Here is a 20,621-nt window from a genome sequence, read left to right as displayed (position 1 = left end):
TATTATTTATCACATATCATCATTATCGCCACCCCATTATCGCCAAATCATGACTTTGTTCAAATACAGCATTCAGATACAGAATTGTCCAGAGGGACATGATCAGTGAGGTGATACTATTTGTTCCCTTCATAACTCTTTCAAGGTGAAGTTGTGGCCTTCGGGGACAGCAAATCGTTAACCTTCTCACAGTGTCAACAATGTGTCTTCTGACAGTTCGACGTCTGCATTTTGATATAGTCGCCCAAATTAAGAACAGTGAAGAGTCAATCAAGGTCCTCTAGTGGAATAGGACATTGCATTAGGATGTTTCTGTTTGATTTAAAAATAAATGCCTGTTTTAAACGACACATGCATCATTACTGGATTAGAATTGAAGGTTAAATTCAGAGGTTGATGAAATTTTATGTTTTGGATGTTAACAAAGCTAATACTGTGTTGGCATTATGGATAGTGGGCTGCTTAAAATCATTAATAGTTTTATTGGAATAGGCTATACAGAATGTAGGCCACACAGACAGAGAGTCACACAGAGAGAGACAGCCCCTCCCCCACAGTCCTCCTCAGTTTGTAATATGATATTCCCGCATAAGTAAACAGTAACACGTAGTGAACTACTCCCTGCTGAGTTTAAAACTGTTCTGCTTAGTACATTAGCTAGATATCCAAAATGCTCCCACACTGGCCAATTCAAAAGTCTTTTTTTTTTGGCAGATATAAGAGATTCGTTTCCACGTGGGCTACAATGCAGGAATCAGGACACCACAGATTTCGTAGTTTCTACTATTCTTACAGTAATGAAATTGTGACGTTATGTAACTGCGGTTACGGCAAGATCGGTTAATCGACATCCCTAGATCGGTTAATCGACATCCCTAGTTGTGACCAAAGTTGATCTGCAGTATTTGGTTGGAGTGTTGGAGATCATTTGCTGAGCTAACTGTGTGTGTGTGTGTGTGTGTGTGTGTGTGTGTGTGTGTGTGTGTGTGTGTGTGTGTGTGTGTGTGTGTGTTGGCAGGGTGCGGCTGGAGGCCTTCTCCGACAACAGCGGGAAGCTGCAGCTCTCTCTGCAGGAGATCATAGAATGGCTGACCGCCAAGGACGAGGAGTTGTCGGAGCAGCTGCCCATAGGAGGCGACGTGGGGGCCGTCCAGCATCAGAGGGAGTTCCACCAGGTAATGTGGATTATGATACCTTTTATTTTAGTGCAGATATTACACCCCCAGTACAAACACTGATGGGATAGAGTCTATATTCTGCCCAAGGGTAAATAGATATCCACGTCATGTCTATACCCGCACAAAAACACACATGTACTCAGAAAAATTGGGGCGTTGTGTGTGAGGGGACAATACTCATGCTACAGTACAGAGTGCCCTTTAAAGCCCCCTATATATGCATCCGGGAGCAGTGTGAAACATATATTGAGGGTGTCCCTAGGGTAATGTGCTTTGATCTGTGCAATGTGATGTCATTGAGATGTCAGAGGCAGGGGGTTGGAAGCAGTGTTTTGTAGCGGGTGGTAAGTGGAGGAATTTGTTGTTACTGGAGACAGTTACCATGGTAAAGTGAGATGAGGAGTAGTCGGGTATTATGTTGTTTTTTTTAGAGGTGTTTGCAGATAACAGAGTTTGTAGATATCACAAATATTGGTCAAAGCTGAATTTATTGTCCAGCCTGAATCAATAGTGCTTTCTCCAAGTTTCAGCTCGCCGTTACTATTGATGGAGGTGGGGCTCTGAGCACTGCAGTGTGTGTTGGGAGTGCCAAGGACCAAGTCTGGTGCAAATTCATCTTTTCTGGAAATAAGTGGTTTATTAAATGCATAAATAAAGATGACTTTAAAGACACCGTAAAATAAAGAAATACTTTTAACTACAGTTGTAACCATTTACAGGCTCAAGTCTGTCCGGGTCAAATTGACGACTATAAGCTGATGATTATTACAACTAAAAGTTTCTTCTTTTTCTTTATTCCTCATGCAGATTACCATCTAATGGATATTTGTATATTTATAACATGCATATAAAATAGGCCTACTGAAATGCACAGCTTTGCTATTTACTGAATTTTGTTGGTTGTTTCAAAATACAGCCCCTTAATGAGGGTGGCTTCGACTACAGGTGCTTTCTGTTTTCTGTCTCCATCACTAGCAGCCATGACTCCTTGTTTGAGTAACTACACAAGAACGCCTGAGAAACATCAAGCTTTGCTGCATCTTGTTGGCTTGGTTTTGGCAGTTTGTAATGTATAAGCTTCAAGGAGGCATTGTTTTTTATTAAGAGAAAATCACTCTTTTTCCATTCATGATTTCATTGTGCGCGCAGCACCAGCCTCAGGTATGCAGGAATGAGTTTGCACTCAGTTGACTCGACTGAACTAGGGCGGCAACTCGATTAATCTGTAGATTATTTTCTCGCTTAATCAAATAATCATTTATAAAACATCAGAAAGTGGTTGAAGAATGAAGTCCAAAAGCACAACAACAACAAGGCAGTAGATCATTATAAGACACCTCAAACACATAAACCACACAAACACACAATCTGCACACTACAGCCATGATATTCTTTAAGAATCCAGCGACTCTTTGTTAAATAAATTAGTGTTGATCACCACCGAGCCAGGTGAGGATTAGATGCTTCATCTCTTTGTGATGGCGATCCGTCAACACAGTAATATGTGTGCTGAATAAAGGCTACAAACAAGCATTTTTATCAGATGTTTTATTTCTCATTATTCAATAGTTTTCAACAAACATTTTGTTCAGGCTGGTAATGCCTTTTTAGCTGCTACGCCTACTCCTACCGTCAACCCTGCTGACTCAGCGCCAAGCATTGATCCCCTCCCTCCAAATAACCCCACAGGAGATTGAGGTGCTCAAACTGGATCCTCATATTTCAGCTGTATTGGATACTCTACATCCTTTCTTCCTTAAATTATATTAGCTCATATTATCATAGCCCCCTTATCTGTTCAACTTCTCCTTGCAGACCTGTGTATTCCCCCAACATTGGAAATTGGCTGCTGTCACCCCTCGCTTCAAGGGGGGCGATATATTAGACCTCAACTGTTACAGACCTATTTCCATCTTGTCTTGCCTTTCCAAAGTTTTTGAGAAACTGGTCAACAAACAGCTCACCCACCACCTGAAGTCCCACAGTATATTCACCTCCATGCAGTCGGCCTTTAGAAACGGCCATGAGCGTGTCTCTGCAACACTTAAATGACATCATATGTGCCATTGATGGGAAAGAATACTGTGTGGCTTTGTTTGTTGACTTGGCAAAGGCATTTGATTCTGTGGACCATATAATTCTGCTTGACATGTTCAAGGACATATATCTTACAGAATGTGGTCTGGCATGATTCAACAGCTATTTTTCTGGGCTTGTACAGTGAGAGCTAAGAGTTACCTTTCTGACCCACTGTCTTTGTCCAAAGGTGTTCCTCAGGGGTCCATTCTAGGTCCAACCTTATTAAAAATCTACATAAATGATGTTGCTCACTCTGCAGGTGCCTCTCACATCCATTTGTATGCCGACGACACCGTCTTGTACACATCTAGCTCCTCCCTGAATACCACCCAGACTTCCCTGCAGCCCAACATCACCTTCTCTTAAACACGACCAAAACAAAACAGACGCTTACCACAACCTGCCTGCCCTCTCCAAATCTCCTCCATGGATGGATCAGAACTCCAATTTGTGGATTCCTATAAGTAATCAAATTGGTTTCCTGTACGAAGCCTCCTTTACCCACTTTGCAAAGCACACCCTGGTTAAATTGACAATTCTTCCCATTCTAGACTATGGTGATGTAATCTACAGGTCCGCCTCCAAAAATCTTCTAAATAAACTAGATGTCATCTACCACACCGCTATTTGCTTCGTCACCGGTGCTCCTTTCAACACTGATCACTGCAGGATTAGTAGCCATTTTAACTTTTTTATTTTGTTAAATAATAAAGTTCAAGGCTTAAGGGAACTACAGTAAGAGTTGCTGACAGAGAAGTGAACCACCTTCTCCTCCTCCTGTCAGATAACTCCTTCATGGTTCAGTGATTTGAACTGCTTTTAAATCCCTTCAAGGGCTTGTGTGGATAGAAGGGCACACAAGCTCACAAACTCAGAGACTGAGACCGCATTGATCACGACACAAATCAGTGCTTGTTTATCTTTCCAATAAATATGTACTTCTTCCTATTGAGGGCAGGGAACTAATACTTTCTCTAAAAATCTGTGATCAAAGACTTTCTGGTTGTCAACAGATTCTGCGGTTCAAGAGTTCAACTGAAATGTTGTCTGTTTATTTTCCCTTTCAGGAACACAGGCCGAATAATATTTGCAACATACAACAAGCTTCTTCTGTGTTGACACGGACAGATATTAGTTTGGTTGCAAGTTATTTAGCCGGGAAATATAATGTAAGATATATTTCACCTCATCAGAGCAGTGACAAAAATCATGTATTTCACTCTTCCCTGAATATAGAATAATACAAAACTTTATTGATCCTTTGGAGGGAAATTAAGAGTGATTCAGCAAGTCCCCCAACAAGACTTAAAGAGTCTAAGTTTATGTAGTGAATACGATAATTACATCTTGTTATATGTTGATATCATTTAGCCAGTGTTTCCCAGTGTGATGCCACAACTCTTCAAGACTGATAACTGGTATGCATCGTGTTGAGATCAATTCTCTGTGTGTATGTGCAGACCTTTAACCACTATACAGGGGTTCATCTCATTATCCTCGGCTCCTCCAGTCTCTTACCCATCTTCATCACTCACTGCAGTGGAATGAGGTGCTTTTGCCTCGTACGGTTGCTCCTTCTCTTTTGAAAGAATCTGCACACCCACACAAGTGTATTCTATTATTTTGGCAAATTAGACCTCTTTATTTATGGATAAAGTTGGTTTGGGTCTTTTGCTAAGAGCGCCAAACTACACGTGTAAATTAACAGGTGCAACAAAACTAACCAGGGAGTCAGAGATATGTCTGTGAAGCACAACTTGAATGGGTGGACCATATGAGTGAAGGGTCTTTGAGCCGCTACAGCATTTACGCACACTGACCAGAAAGCCTCTGGTCACTGGTAGCATTAAATACATACAGTCATATTAGACTTCCTGTATTTAGCAAGCTGACAGCATCATTTGAGAGAGTTTCAATATTATATCAGTATCTTTATTGTTTCATCGGGCAGATCAAACTAAAATAAATGGCTTTTGTGTGTTAAAGACTCCCACTGGTGGGACAAAAACAAAATTCCCAGGGTGTCTTAAAGGCAGGAGAGTCTCTCCACTGAAATCCTTTTTTAATTGACATGTTATATAGCCCTGTGTGAGCTGTGTTGGGGGAGACTCATAAAGACTCATAAAGTTGGTACAGACAGGAGTTGCCCAGCAGGCGCGTGTGTGTGTGTGTGTGTGTGTGTGTGTGTGTGTGTGTGTGTGTTTGTGTGCACCTGTCTTACTGTCAGGGGCCTGTTCAAAAATAACTCCAGACAACAAGCAGAATCTGACGCATAGCTAAATCTTATTATTGTTATTATTTGAATGAATCCACATTGAGTTACCACAATGTCTAAATCAAGAGAACAATAAAGATTAAAATGAAGACATTAAAATGTACTTAAAGGAGTGTGTGTGAAGGGTAAGCGTTATGTTATTCTTGGTCCTGTGTGACAGAAAGTATTTGGAGAAACACCACCTGGGATGTTCAGGATGTTCTTTCATTTCCCGGTAAATCACCTTAGTTGTGCGTGATATATCTCAGGAGCTGGAACTGGTTCAGACATGAAGACGCACGCGCATGTACACACACACACACACACACACACACACACAGTAGCCTACATTCACACATACTTGTAATTGGTTCCGTAAGTACAGCAGAGTGTCCCTTTCCACCCTCTTTCCAATTTTCTGTGCTGTCAGTTTGTGCAGTGTTTCTGAAAGGTGACTTGTATCGACAGCGGAAGGGTTGTGGCTCCCGTTTAATCCCACTCCAACTCCCATCTCGACAGGTGCGCTGTGAAATCATCCTCCCAATTAACAGGACAACAGAGTAACAACACCACTCTCACTTATTCACAATCCTGCAGTTGCTTTTATCCCCTTTACGCTCCCTCTTTATTTCTCTTTTCCCTCTTCATCCTTCTTTTGTCATGCACACTATTTTCATGCTTGAAGTCCATGTTCTCTCTTTCCACAGCTATCCCTCCAACATTGATGGAGCTGCTTCGTGATGCACAGGCCTTAAATATCACTAAGTCATTCATAGGAGTCACTGTTGAACATGCCTGCTCTCCTCTCCTCTCCCTCTTTTTCTTCCTCACTAAAATGTTCCATTTTCCACACAGCGCCTTTATAATCTGAGATGTCTCGGACTGCCTCGTTTGGTCGCTCTAAAACTTTTCCGACAAAGCAGGGAGGGAAATTGCATCCCAGTTTTCTATAGAGAATTAAAGCGTTTTAAGAAATGTGAATTATTGATCTTAAGTGGATTTATTCTGATGTCGTTTTTGAGTGTGGGATGATTTCTCGCTGTGCTGCATTTTGTGTGTGTGTGTGCGTGCATTTGCATGTGTATTGGTTTGGGAGCATGTACATTGTGTGTGTATTTGGGGTGGTGATGAAGGGGAATTTGGGCGGGAAGATATGTCTGTGAGGGTTGTGTGCGTGTGTGTGTATGTGTTTGGGTGCTTGGATAAGTGAATGAATTCGGCAATGGGAGGGATTTTGTGCATCTGCAGCAGCTGCAGAATCTTCTCTGCCTCATGCGACAGGGATAATGAAATAAAAATTCCTCCTCCCCTGTGTAGACAGAAGCACACTGAGGGAGGAGTAAGAGAAATGCCATCAACATGTTTGGATGAAATGAAGTCAATGAAGTCATTCCCCCCCCCCCCTGACTCACCATGCATAATGTATCTTAATCTGATCTGAAGGCTTCGCTCTTAATGTTCCTTCAACCATAGATGAAGCCTCCGAGTGTGAAATTTAGCTGGAATTAAAGTTTTAACATGACAGCTGGCTCAGGGAATCCGTAGCTCAGCTCATCTTTGGGCAGCTAAAGAGAGTATGGAGAGAATAAAGAGAGCTAGAGAGGATGAAAAGAGGGTAAAGGAAAAGGAGAGGATGTGAGGAAGAAGAGAGAATTGGTTTGCGATTAGAGAAAGAGTTTTCTCCATGACTGTTGCAGCGGGAATCTTATCTCGGGCCACAGCTCCCCACCGTGACACACTTTTGTATGTTTGCTCGGTGCCGGCTGGTGTTTGCTGGTGTTTCATTGGGTGTTATCAGGCCTACCGGCCTCTGGTCCTGAGGCTGAAACACTGTCACTGCTGCACCGCACTACGTCGCTAATTCCAGCGAGTAATCTCGATTTTCAGCTGAAATTGTAATCTCTTCATAGCATAAAAGGATTGAGCACGCTGGCTTCACCTAAATAAATTACTTTGAAGAGAGCTGGCAATAATTTCCACACCTGCAGAGTGTTTCATACAGAACAGAGATTAGTGTAGAAGAATGAAGAAGGTTGACACACCGGCTTTCTTCAAGGCTCTGGGGAGGCGGGTCTGCTCAGTGGTGGAGTGAAGGCCTGTATATAGTATGTGTGTACATGTGTCTTCTTGCATAAGGAGTGCTGTTAAAGTGTGGACCAGTAGAGCTGGGCTCTCCAGCTAATTGGCTCTTCTGTGTGTGTGGCGGCAAACTGACCAGTACTCCCAATAGTCCAATTGTGCCCTGGGCTCTCAGTGCAAGCAGACAGCCATGTAATCTCATGCGGTCTCAGTTGATCTTAGCTGTGTATGTGTGTGTGTATGTGTGTGTGTATGTTCAGTGATTCCTATTTAACCAATGTATTCAAACTCATTTTCTCTCATGTATGCCATTTTATGTTTCTTGCATGTGTGTGGGTTTGGTGTTAACTTAAATGGAGCTTGTGTAACTTTTAAATAAAGAAATAACACATTATTCCTCTTACATAATAAAAGTGAACTTTAAAAATAATTAAACACACCCTTGCCCAATTAAATACACTCAGACTTTTCTTCGCTAAAACCTTACTTGTTCTGGTTTGACCAGTAGCCAAACTCTGAAAAGTGAAAAGCTGATGTTAGCTATGTGTTAGCTAGTTACAGTAGTTAGCTGACGCACTTGCAAACATAATACTGTACAGCTGTCTGATTTATCCACATTCCACTGTAACACAAGCTGCATGCTGTCCAAATGCTTTAACGTAACTTACAGAGCTGAACTGACGTTTGGACAAAATGTTTGCTTCACACGTAACGTTAGTCGTATTGAGTGTCAGGATCCCAACAGTTTCCCCATTTTCCTGCTAATGCAGTTTATTAAAACGTAGTCCTGGGTTCCCTGTTGGTAGTGTATCCCACCACACAGCAGCTTTTAGGCTTTTTCCTGTTGTTTGCTAGGAGACAAAAGTGACAAGGAGGAACCTTCACACAATACAACGTCAATAGTGAGCAATGAATTGTTTCCCCTCCAGTGTGGGGGGGGGGGACTTAATTGCGCTCTGTGTCTATGGTGGCTAGTCTTCTCCACTTACTAATGTTACGCTTTATTTTAGCATGTAAACTGTAACTGCCGGCTTTTTCCCCAATGAATGATCCTCCAAAGTCTGCATTTCTAAAATGAATATGTGGTAATGGGCTGACAAACTCCGACAAATACAACAAAGAATTGTTCTTCTTTTGCCCAAATTTGATGGACAAAACACATTTACCCAGTAATCCACTGTGTGCTGGTCTGCGTTCAAGCGATCCTCGTCAACTTGCAAAAGCTGGACATGCCGCCACATTTTATGTACCAGGTATTTCTACTTATGGTCACCAGAGATATATCAGTTGATCTAGAGCAATAAAAACGCCAGTGCAGAATGTGAATAATGGAGGCCAGACGTACACTCAATTTTGTGTTCCTGGACGTGTTGTGAATCACTGGGAATTACAGATAAATGGAGTCAGGGTAATTTATTCAGGTCATTGGCCATTGCAGTTTGTCTGGTAGCCTTTTCAAGTCTTCAGAATGACAAGCTGCCATGAAACATTCACTTTTTTGTAAAATTTTCCACATGTACAGTAATAAATCTAGAATTTAAGCGCCTCATCTACTTTTTTGACAGTGAAAAAAAGTAGATGATTTCCCATGAGATGGGACTATAAATAACACTATTTGTCGGTTGTCCATCATTTGTTGAAGCAAAGCATCAACACTTATACTGCCGATCATGGAATTTCCCACAAAAGAAGTTTGTTTCAGTTTGTGGGTAGTTTCCTGTTGATAATCCCTGAAATGTGTGACATTAGAAGTAAGATCTGCTAGAATGCACTAGGGCCACAACTAACTATTGTTTTATTGTCAATCATATGTTGATTATTAATATTTTAGTCTATAACATGTCAGAACTGACCCAATAACAGTCAGGATAACCAATTTAAGATAAGATAATCCTTTATTAGTCCCACAGTGGGGAAATTTGCAGGATTACAGCAGCAAAGTGGACAGTGAGACATCGGTAAAAAACAAAACAAGAAAATAAAAACAAAACAAGTACAATTAAAGCTGCAAGCAGCGATGTACGGGCCCTCACATCCTGCACGCCGGGGGTACTGGCGGGACGCCACCAGACGCGGCCATAAATATCTGCAACCATCAGACAGCGCTCCCACAAGTTAGACCTATTTTTAATGCGTGGAGTGTGTGATGTTGGAAATCATGTAGTGCACCTATTCCACTAGTTCCTGTATCCACTACTTGGTGCTAGAGAACACGCGCAAACATGCATTATGTCGCTCTATATCAAGGACTGGTGTAATATTCGACCACATCATGTAAATTGGATTCCGTTTGTCACATAACGCTGACTTCCTGTTGCCAGTAAGTGGTGCTATGACTATGAGTGAAAATTGGCTTGTAGACATCCTCAGGCCATGACTGTTATCAAGTATGGCAAGTTTGGGACAGATTTGAGCAAGTCCAGTGGAGTGGCAAGGGAAATTCACACAAAAATCTAAATGGCTGTCTTCCTGTTAATTTTAGAGCAAGGTCCCAGACACTTTTTTAAAAGTCTTTATGTGATACATGTTCTTACCAAATTTCATACCGAACGGTCAAACGTAGCACTGGGGCTGCGTTGTTGAATATTTGTAGGGACTGCATTCTGTTGCATGTGTTTTTAAAATTTCAAGTTAATCGGGCATACGGGATGAGGGGGCTAAATTCTAGGGAGCAATTTTCTCATATTCGAGCATGGGACCCATAAAATATCGAATATTTCACCAGTCCTGATTAGGCATGCCAACTTTGTTGAGTTTTTGAATATGATAAAGCCCCCAAAAAGGCGATTCATTGGAGAGAAAAATAATAATAATTCCTACAGTTTCAATAGGGTCCTCGTGGCCCGACGTTGTCGGTGCTCGGAACTTAATAAATAGTCAAACATTAAAGGCATAATAAATAAGTAAATTGCAAAAAAACAAAAGCTGAAAATACAATATAATCAGATTGAGTGGTTGGATACACATTATTGCACATATGAGATAGGAAATAGGAAGTCTTGATATTGCACATACGTACATTGTTATTGATATTGATTATGATTATGCACATGAATGAATGAATGAATGAGTAATCTCCTATATGTTATGTGTGGTCTATTGGGAGCAGTGTTGGTTGTGCAGTCTGGCAGCAGCAGGAAGGAAGGACCTGCGGTATCTCTTCCTCACACACCGCGGGTGAAGCAGCCGGTCACTGAAGGGGCTGCACAGTGCTGTTAGAGTGTCCTGCATGGAGGTGTTGTCCATCAGGGATGATTTACAATAAAAATGTAATTAATTAATTAAATATTAGTTTAATTTGAGTTGTAGACACACATTCAGCTTAGCCTACAGGACTCATGCTCCTCAGCAACAACCAGCACTTTAGTTAGAAAACGGCTTATGTCTTTCATTCTCTTCCACTTAGAAACACTCTCCCCTCTCTGTTTGTCTCCCCCGGCAGGCATTCATGGAGGATGTCAAGTCTCGCGGGCCGTTCATCTACTCAGTCTTGGAGTCTGCCCAGGCCTTTCTGGCTCAGCATCCCTTCCAGGAGCCAGAGGAGACCCTGACTGATGGAAAAGGTCTGCTCCCCTCATACTCTGTGCCAACTGCTGCGCCAGCCAAAATATCATACTCACAACCTGCCTCTGCTAAGCCCCGCGGAGTTCATTTGGTAGGACCCATGCAGGTGAAATCTGCCATTAATAGTTATTAGCAGTGATCCGTCCTCTGGTGTCACGCTGGGTTTAGGGAAAGTGTCTGGGTCGGGGCCAATTAGGTCCAGCTCTACTATACCATCTGCTCAGATCAATAATACAGCAAGCTCTGCTGTTTCTACACCGACACGTCCTCTTTCTTAAAGTTTTGCTCTCAGCACTGCCCTCTTGGGAAATACTGTAGCAATCTACTTTACTGTTTTCTCCTTATGTGTCCAACATGTTTTGCTCCCTTCCTTCCTCCGTCTTTCCTTTCACAGAGTCGGTGTCTCCAATCATTGCTCTTCTTGTTGTCTGACCCCTGACCCCTGCTCTCCTCTACACCCTATTATTTTTTTTTTACTTCCCCCTTTGCAACTTTATGCTTTTACCCTTTTATGCGTGGCCCCGTCTAACCTCTCGCACCCTCTGCAGAGGTGTCTCCACGCCGGCGAATCTTAAACGTCAGCCGCTCAGTGTGGAAGCAGGCAAACGTGGCCAGTGACCTGTGGGAGAAGTTGACTGCACGCTGTGTGGATCGCCATAGGTCAGACACTTCTTTTACTCTGTGTGTAGATTGAATGTGGTCCCCGCAGTGGTGGAAAGCACTTTATTTATGTGCAATTGTGAAGTACTTATAGTTGACTTTAGTGTTCTATCAAAGAGACACGTCACCTCTAAACTAACTGTTATAAACTAAATACGTGAAAAGATTTAAGAGAAAGTGTAGCTATTCGAGCTATGCAGTCGAATGTTATCTCTCCCTGTGATTGTGAGTGCGTGGTTATGCTGCAATACATTACATGTAATACAATTACCATAACCTGATTACAAAATCTGGCTAATATAATCCATTACAGAAAACAATTAAGAAAATGCGTTTCAAGTTTTAAAGCAAAAAAAAATTCTGAGCTCACAATGGAGCTCTGAATGGAGTTTGATAGATTTATTTGCTCGCAGCACCTCCAAATTGTAATGCTGGAGGCATTAACTGTCATGTTTTCAACGAAACCCCCAGACACATGGAGAGGACATTGGAGCGTCTACTTCAGGTCCAGGCGGCGATGGAGGAGCTGGCAGTGGCCCTGGAGCAGGCAGAAGGGGTGAGAGACGCCTGGGAGCCCGTCGGAGATCTCTTCATCGACTCTCTGCAGGATCACATAGACGCCACCAAGGTAGACACAGGAAACCACGCTGCTTCACATTCACGCTCTCTCTTTCTCCTTATCGCTCTCATACGCTTGTACGCGCAGACACATTATCATAAATTCCAGATATAAGTTGCTTTAACCTGCGGAGCAACTTGATTGTCTCTTTTGAGATAATCGCCCCAGGCTTACCCTGAAAAAAAAAACATTGTGACACATTGTAAACAAACACCAAAACACTGACATCCAGGCTTTTTTGTTAGCACAAAAAAACAAGCAGTGATATGTTACTAATGAATAACTGAGAGGTGTGTATCAGGCTGCGTTGCTTTAAAAGGTTTGTTTTGGTTGCCTGTGTACACATCCCTGATAGAGTAGCTGTGATCTGACAGATGCTGACAAGGACGTGGCACTTCAAACTGACACGGTGAGATGGCAATCCCCCAGTTGAATAGATGTTAGACAAACCGCAGGTCATTGGTTCAGTCATTATGGAATGCCAATGTGCCGCTGCTACATGTAATTTTGTGGCGCTATTCATTAGAAGTGCGGGCCCTTCACAATAATGATGTCACTGTCACAGACAGCACATGTTCAGCTCGGTGGTTAGGGCAGGCTTGTCAATTGGCCTCATCTGTTACTCACATTTACACACAGACGGATACAAAAGCACACACACGCGGATGCATGCAAATGAGACATACATATACACTATGCACACTTGCATACACATGTTATAGGGCTGCGATTAAGGCTTATTTTCTATCATTTGGTCTATAAAATGTCATAAAATAGTAAAATATGCCTGTCACAAAATCCCGAGGTGACATTTCAAACATCTTGTTTTCCAATCAACAGTCCAAAACCAAAATAAGTTTCTGTTACTGTCACATGAAACTGAGAAAAGCAGCAAACCCTCACATTTAAGAAAAAGATCATCCTAAAATGTTTTTAAGAATAAAAATATTTGCAGATTAATTTCCTCTCGATTGACAAAATGAACTATTTTTGCTCTACACTCACAGCACGCACTGACACATGATAACAGTGAGGCATTTTTTTAATACTGCTGCTTGTCATTTTGTTGCCTCTGCCTTCCACATTGTCCCCGCAGGTCTGTAAACACAGTAAGCACATTCACAGATATCAAGGATTGATGTCCTGCCATTAAAATAATCCATTTTGTTGAATTTTATATCTCCATAGTGAATCTTCCAGAGGGTTACAACTTGTTCAATATGCAGTGTGCATTTGGGTATTTGGGTTGGAACATTATTTTTATGTTTTTACTTGAATTCACATCCTGCCATTCAAATTACACACTGAGGAAGAAATGCAGGGAAGTAATCTTTAAAAAAAACAAGTGACTTCAGGCTGTCAAATGGCTGAGTGTGCTGGAGTTCCTGCCATGCAGCTCTCTGGTATTGAATGCCTTATAGTACCTTTCACTCACAGTCTTGTAAGTGTGTAATGCCATAAAGACACCAGTCCTTAAAAAAAAAGTACTGTATACATTATCTGTTTCCCCTCATTGTTCACGTGTAAAATCTACTATGGATAGAGGCTGGTGCACTTTGATTTATGTTGATATGTTGCTGCAAAATATTTTCCTAGACGGAACAGAGCTGAAAGCAAAAACGGATACGATTTCAATTGATTTTTGACATTTATTTAATTTGGGTTCAGACTAATGGTGGCCTATGTCTGAATATAAAATGTTTAATATTTCTGCTGTTTCCTCTTTACCATCCCCCTGTCTCTACCCTTGTCTCGCTCTCTCTCACACTCCTGCAGTTATTTAAGGAGGAGCTAACCCAAGTGAAGGAGGGCATGAAACACATCAATGATCTGGCCCACCAGCTGGCTATCGCCGATGTCCATTTGTCGATGGAGAACGCCCGCGCCCTGGAGCATCTCAACAGCAGATGGAAAGTGCTTCAGGTAGAGTTCACTGCTGGGTCTGCTTTGTCCGTTTGACATTGTCAGCAGCAGCTTTTCCAGCAGTCAAATTCAAGGGAGACATTCGGGAGTGATTCCATGTGTTAGGTTGGTCCTAATGCAAATTAAGAGTTTTTGTGACTCTCCAATAGTGCCCACACGCCAGGCCTCTAACTGCTTTGCAACATGTCTTCTATGTCTTTTTGAGCTTGTGAAGGACAACGGTGTGATTTAGGCACGGATAACAAGCCATGTGTGTGATGACAAAATCTCTTATTAGAAAGACTGATCAGATCATTTTTCAAGTGGATAGATGAATGCCAGTTACTCTCAGGGATCTTGAAAAGCACTCAACTAAGTGCTTCATATGAAAGTGAATTATCAAAAAACGTCCAGTTAGGTGAGTAGCACCAATCTGAACATAGATCAAACACCCACGTCAAGGGGCTCCATGGTGGCCTGTGGGTTGATGCTCCGACCATAAACTGCAACATACCAGGTTTAAGTCCAGAGGGGAACCTTTGTCTCCTGTTGTTCGTTCCCCATCACTCATTCCTTTCATCTTCTGTCATCTCCTTACTGTCAGCTATTGAATAAAGGCATATATGCCACTCAAAAACACAAGCATGCATGTTTTACTTGTAGCTCCCAAAAAACTAATCTTGTACATTTAACTGTTTTGCTCATCTTTTGATGGTAGACTGTACAGTTTTAAGTATATTTTGGAGTATTTTTTGCTGTTATTAGACAAAAGAAAGTTGACACCAGGACACCCATAATTTAAGGGCAGCGATTCATTTGCATTCTTCTCAGTTCATTTCAAATTTATCACATGCTTGACTCTTTTTTATGTTTTGTAACCCATCAGGATGAAAGTAAATTTAGAAGAATAAAAGAATAATACATTGAAAATGAATCCAATTTCCTATAACAAGCATGTTTGCAAAATGGTCAGTTAATAAATGTAACAAGTGTTACAATAAATGAAGTTAAAATGTATGTAGTAAAAGGGCTAAAACATGTTTAACCAAATGTGCTGTTAACATAAGGCCAGCATCAGTTCGAGGGGCTGGGGTTTACAGAGATTATCTGAGCTGCTAAAACTATTTTAAAATGTGAAAATGTATATTTAGATACATTTGTATCCACATCAAACAGCCTAAATACACCAGTCTCATCATGGATCTGTTTTCTAAAAGCAGTTGTTTTTCAGCAGCACCTAATTTATGCGATGAGTTGAGCACTATATAGTACAACTATTGATCAGAATGTTTAAATGTTAACATGTATAGATCACGTCTTTGGTATTGTTATGCATCATGAATAAATATACATTAACTTACATTTATACACAGTTGCATGAAGCGGGCAATTCTTCAATGAATCCAAGGCATTTACTCCCAAAGCCTTTTAAAAATGTCAAGGATAAAGTGCCTTGAATTCATTGAAGTGGACTTTGCCTTCCCCTCGATGCTTAGCTGAATGTATGGATGCATTATCTAGTGAGCATTGCCTCCATCAGTAACCTCTGTAGTACTTGTAGGAGCATCCACTCAAGTGAGACCCCCTGTTCCCATTAAATAACCTTCATGACACCTTCTCTACAGCCTGCTGTTGATGGCCTCATCATTATGTTTTAATTGCCACTCTTCCTGTCTGTGTTTCTCTGCCGTCTGAACATGATGATTATCGTCCCTGCAACAATTCCTAGAAATAATTTTCCACTTTGCACACTCACTGCTCCCGTGCTGTTTGCGACTTTCGTGTTAGGTGGTCCTGAAATAGTATAGAATAGCTGTGGGTTTGATTTGTTGGCCAGTTTTTTCTCAGCTCTTTGTGAGAAAAATTGTGTCAGTTGCTTTGGACTGATATTGTTTGCAGCAACAAATCACAGCTGGCCAGAGTCATATACCGCAAAATCTCGGCTCAGATTGGAATATTGTACGTAGCAGTTAGTTGTTACTAGTTTTGCTACAGAGGGCAATGCTGGTTTGTCAATTGGTCAGTTAACCACTTTGGTCCAAACAGAAATATCTCAACCGTTTCTGGAAGGAGTAGCGTTAAACTTTGTACAGACATTCATGGTCCCCAGATGGCGTATCTTAATGACTTTGATGACAACAGAGCAGCTAGCATTGGCTGTAGTCTCCCACACTGTGTCCCAAATCTACATACTGATTGTAAGCAGGTTGTTAGAGTGGAGGGTGTTTTACAATAGAAAAATGAATACTGTTTACACAAACCAGACATGCACACGGTTGATTCTTGCATGTGCTGTTGATGCATACTTTTCAATGCACAAAGGAAATAGAGGAGCAGCTGACAGCTATAAAAAAAGTGGGTGGATGTAAAGCCGCCATAAAACATCTTGGAAAGCTCTTAAAAAGACCTTAAAAAAAACGATATATCTTGATGTCTCTTTGTAAAGTTTAATTGGTTGCAGCTTTCCAACGTTGACATCTGATGTTACATTTATTGTTTCATTTCATGTTAGTTATAGTGTATTCATGTCTATAACTGCTAAAACAGTCATGTAGTAATTGCTGTATAGAACTATTTATTAGTATGTATTTGGGACTCGTGGCTTGTGTCTTGTTAAAAACAACTCCTCGTGTATAAGGTCCTTCTAGGGTGTTTATTTCTAGTTGTGTTGATCCATTTGAGGATACTCATTTGACCAAACCAGATCAAGTGTCCTCTTTGTTCCAGTGAGGTACGTTATATCCTACAGTTGCAGCTATAATGAGTGATATGCAAGCCTTTTTTTAATGTGTGGGATGGAATGAGCTTGCATCTGAATAGAGACATCTGGCATATGAATAGAAACATCTGTCAGTCTTATTTTTGTCAGTAGCATATCTCTCTTCTGTTACAATTAAAGCACCTGAAAGGTTTCTTTCACGAGGGTCACGATGCATAGTGACGTTTAAACAAAAGGTAAAAGCACTCAGATGGGCATTAAATTCCAATGCCACACTTTGTGGAGCCTGAATTATAGAGAGCGAGAGATATCCTCTACAAATTGTCTCCACAGTCTCATGTATTTTAGGAAAGGATTGTTGGGAACGAGCTACAATGAAAGAACAGAAATTGCGACTCATCTTTCTCCTCATTGATGTTTCTTTGCGTTGGAGGTAAGAAGAGTCTTCATGGAAATGTTCTTTTACGGCACAATTTCTGCAGAATCTTTGATGCACTGTGCACTGCAGTTGGAAGTGTGTCCTCTGGTCTTTGATTCAAGAAGTAAGCCCTTTAATTGCCCCCTTGATCAACACTGTTAAAAAGGCTTTCAGTATCCATAGTCACCAGCAGATATTCATCTCCCAGATCTTGGATTGTTCGGAGTTTCTGTGATCGTAGATCCCAAGAGACGTATGATGCGGCCGGTGTTGCAAATGGTTTTGAGAGGAAAAAAAGCCTTCTCTGAGCTGCTTTGCTTGCACCCCGGTCGATCTGCTATCTCGACTTTTCCACATTAATTAATTTCAACACAATAAGATGCACTGACCAGCTATCTTTCACTGTGAAAACAAGCAGATTGGAGGAACCTTGTTTCTTTGTCTCCCTCTCTGTGTTCTACTTCTCTCTTAATTAAAATGATAAATCCCAGCAACATCCTGTGCCCTGTTGGTTTTGGCTGCGCTGCGAAAATGCATTTCCAAATTTGATTTGCTAATATTTGTCGATCATGGATAATTCAGTCATTTGTCTTCCTTATGGTAACCCGAATTGCCTGTACAACAAATAGATTGTACAACACCACACTGTTGGCAGCAACATCTCCACGGCACATTGATAATGCTCTATATTAGACCCAACCAATATTAATCACGCTCCAGATTATATTGTTTTATTTTCTGCCGAGGGAGCAATGACGTGTACACAGAGAAATGCCAACTTAATATATCCAACTTTACACATTAACTCATTGCCTGTGCCTCTCTTTGAAGTCTTAAGGCCCCTCACACTTTCTCCTTTCTTTTCCTCTCTTTATCTGTCGCTCTACCTCACCGTGAGTGGATTTACCTCCCACTGTCTCAAACGATTCATGTGCCAAATCCAATACAGTTCAAATAAACCAGGATTAGGCAGGCTAAATCCCATTTAGCGGGAAACATACAGTAACTGATATGAAATGCTTTTACAAACTTAATTTAGTCTCTCAGACTGCATGGTTATTGATGCTACTCGTGTGCGGCTTTGCACCCCCCCCCCCCCTCTCTCTCTTCATTTCATCATCTTTTCCACACTGGCATTGCAAACCAGGTGCCTTTGTCCTCATTTCAACAAAATATATTACTTGGTAATCTCTGTCTTCATTTCCTACCTGCCGCTCTTCAAAGGCTTTCAAAGTCCTTCAAGAGGGCCAGTAGAGGAAAAATACATCATTTATATTCTGTAGTTAACTAATGGAGGAGAAACAGGTGGTCTGTGTGCGTATTTTTCTTTCTTTGGGGGATTTTTAGCATAGACAGATGTACAGCACGATTCTCTTTGATTTAACTCTGCGTGTGTGTGTGTGTGTGTGTGTGTGTGTGTGTGTTTGTTCTCAGGCTTCCATAGAGGAGCGGCTGAAGCAGCTCCAGGATGCACACAGAGACTTTGGCCCCGGATCGCAGCACTTCCTTTCCAGTAAGAGTCCTCTACTGCTATTTGAAGTTGGTACCTGCACCAATCTGTGCCATGCTGTGCCAAGACACTGTTTCAGAGTGTAGGGGGATGAAAAGGTTAGGTGTGTTACACTTTTTTACGATAAAGCTGTAAAACACGGCATGCATGTTTTGCGTGTGTATTTGGGTTAGAGATGGAGCTGACAGGCTGTGTACGTCTGTCTTCATCAGATCCAGCACACCGTTGCGATAGAAATCCCCAGCGATGCTCATCAGATCCGCTCTAATTTCAGCGGAGATACATATTTGTGAATCCCGTGTCTTCTTTTACCTGCTGCTCTTCAAAGGCTCAAAGGCTACAGAGATGCAGCAGGAGGGCTGAAAATATGATTTCTTTTTTTAAACCTTATTTAAACTGATTTGTGTTGAAGGGCTCCTTGTGCGCGTGCATCTGAAGCGGTGTGTGCGCTTATGTGCTTCCAATGTCCTCACCAAACCTCATGTCCTCACCAAACCTCATCCACTTTTACTGCTGTCATGCTGGCTCAGAGATGCCACACTGGGGCTTATACAGCACTATACTCAACTGCCAGCTCAGCCCGCTGCGCCCTGTTGGAGAGTCTGTGTCGGTTCTTTATGCATCAACATGCATTTATTTCAGTATGTCGTTTGAAATAGCACATCAGACATATGGATTATTGAATATGGCACTTATTTTACACAGATGGATTTGTGATGTAGTGGAATGTAACTGTGTACATCTACTGTACTTAAGTTACATTTTAGGTACTTTACTTGAGTATTTCCATTTTACGCTACTTTACTATATCAGAGGGAAATATTGTACCTATTTCACTACTATACATTTATCTGGCAGCTATGCAAATTTAGATTTTAACATTTAAAATGGGTTACGTTAGTATTAGTGGCTTTTAACCTTTTTAGTTTTAACCCCTTATAAAAAACAGTGTCTGCTCGTGTCATGTTTCACACGTGTACGGTGAAACGTTTCATTTAAACAACTGTTTGAGGCTCAGATACAAAAATCAACAATAATTACTCCCAAAAAGCCAAAGAAGAGTCAAGAAAACTAAGGCGATTTTATGTTGCATAACTAATTTTCTTTACTAACCAATCAATCATCTCATGACCCCCAGATTGAACTCGTGACCCTTTTAGAGGGGCCCGGCCACCAGTTTGGGAACAACTGGACTAAACTACCGAACTGAATTATAAAGTAGTTTAAACTAACTCCACCTCGACCACCTACAACAGTAAAATGCTACTTTTATATTAATGCGTCAGTATTAACAGTCTAACGATATAATATACAATAATATATCAGTCAAATCGGATATGTTTCAGCACAAGGAATACTTCTCGTTTTATGTACATTTTGATGATAATTCTTCTGTAGTATGTTGAATCCTGGACTTTGAGTATTTTTACGTTGTAATATTGGTACTTTTAGTTAAGTAAAGGATCTGCATACTTTCTCTGCCTCTGGAGTCGTGAGTCTACTTCAGTCTTCTGTGCGTGTGAGTGTTTTTCACATATGCAGAGCAGCAACACACACGTCTGCATTGTGCCATGTGGAGATACAATAATGGACAATGACTGGTGTGTGTGTGTGTGTGCGTGTATGCCTCTGTATCAGT

The 20,621-nt window shown here is 41.3% G+C and overlaps 1 protein-coding gene across 1 annotated transcript in view; it reads left to right on the top strand.

The window, feature by feature from the left end:
* Window positions 1-20,621, top strand: part of drp2 (dystrophin related protein 2) — a 65,769-nt gene that overhangs the window by 16,478 nt on the left and 28,670 nt on the right. Inside the window, exons 3-8 of the mRNA XM_079167076.1 lie at window positions 1,019-1,175; window positions 11,033-11,153; window positions 11,703-11,814; window positions 12,286-12,442; window positions 14,210-14,356; window positions 18,907-18,985. Of these exons, the coding sequence (XP_079023202.1) occupies window positions 1,019-1,175; window positions 11,033-11,153; window positions 11,703-11,814; window positions 12,286-12,442; window positions 14,210-14,356; window positions 18,907-18,985 (773 nt within the window). The remainder of the gene's footprint in view (window positions 1-1,018; window positions 1,176-11,032; window positions 11,154-11,702; window positions 11,815-12,285; window positions 12,443-14,209; window positions 14,357-18,906; window positions 18,986-20,621) is intronic.

The sequence above is a fragment of the Pholis gunnellus genome (assembly GCF_910591455.1).
Source record: "Pholis gunnellus genome assembly, chromosome: 10".
In the NCBI taxonomy this organism is placed as follows: Eukaryota; Metazoa; Chordata; class Actinopteri; order Perciformes; family Pholidae; genus Pholis; species Pholis gunnellus.
This window is presented reverse-complemented; position numbering and strand designations above follow the sequence as displayed.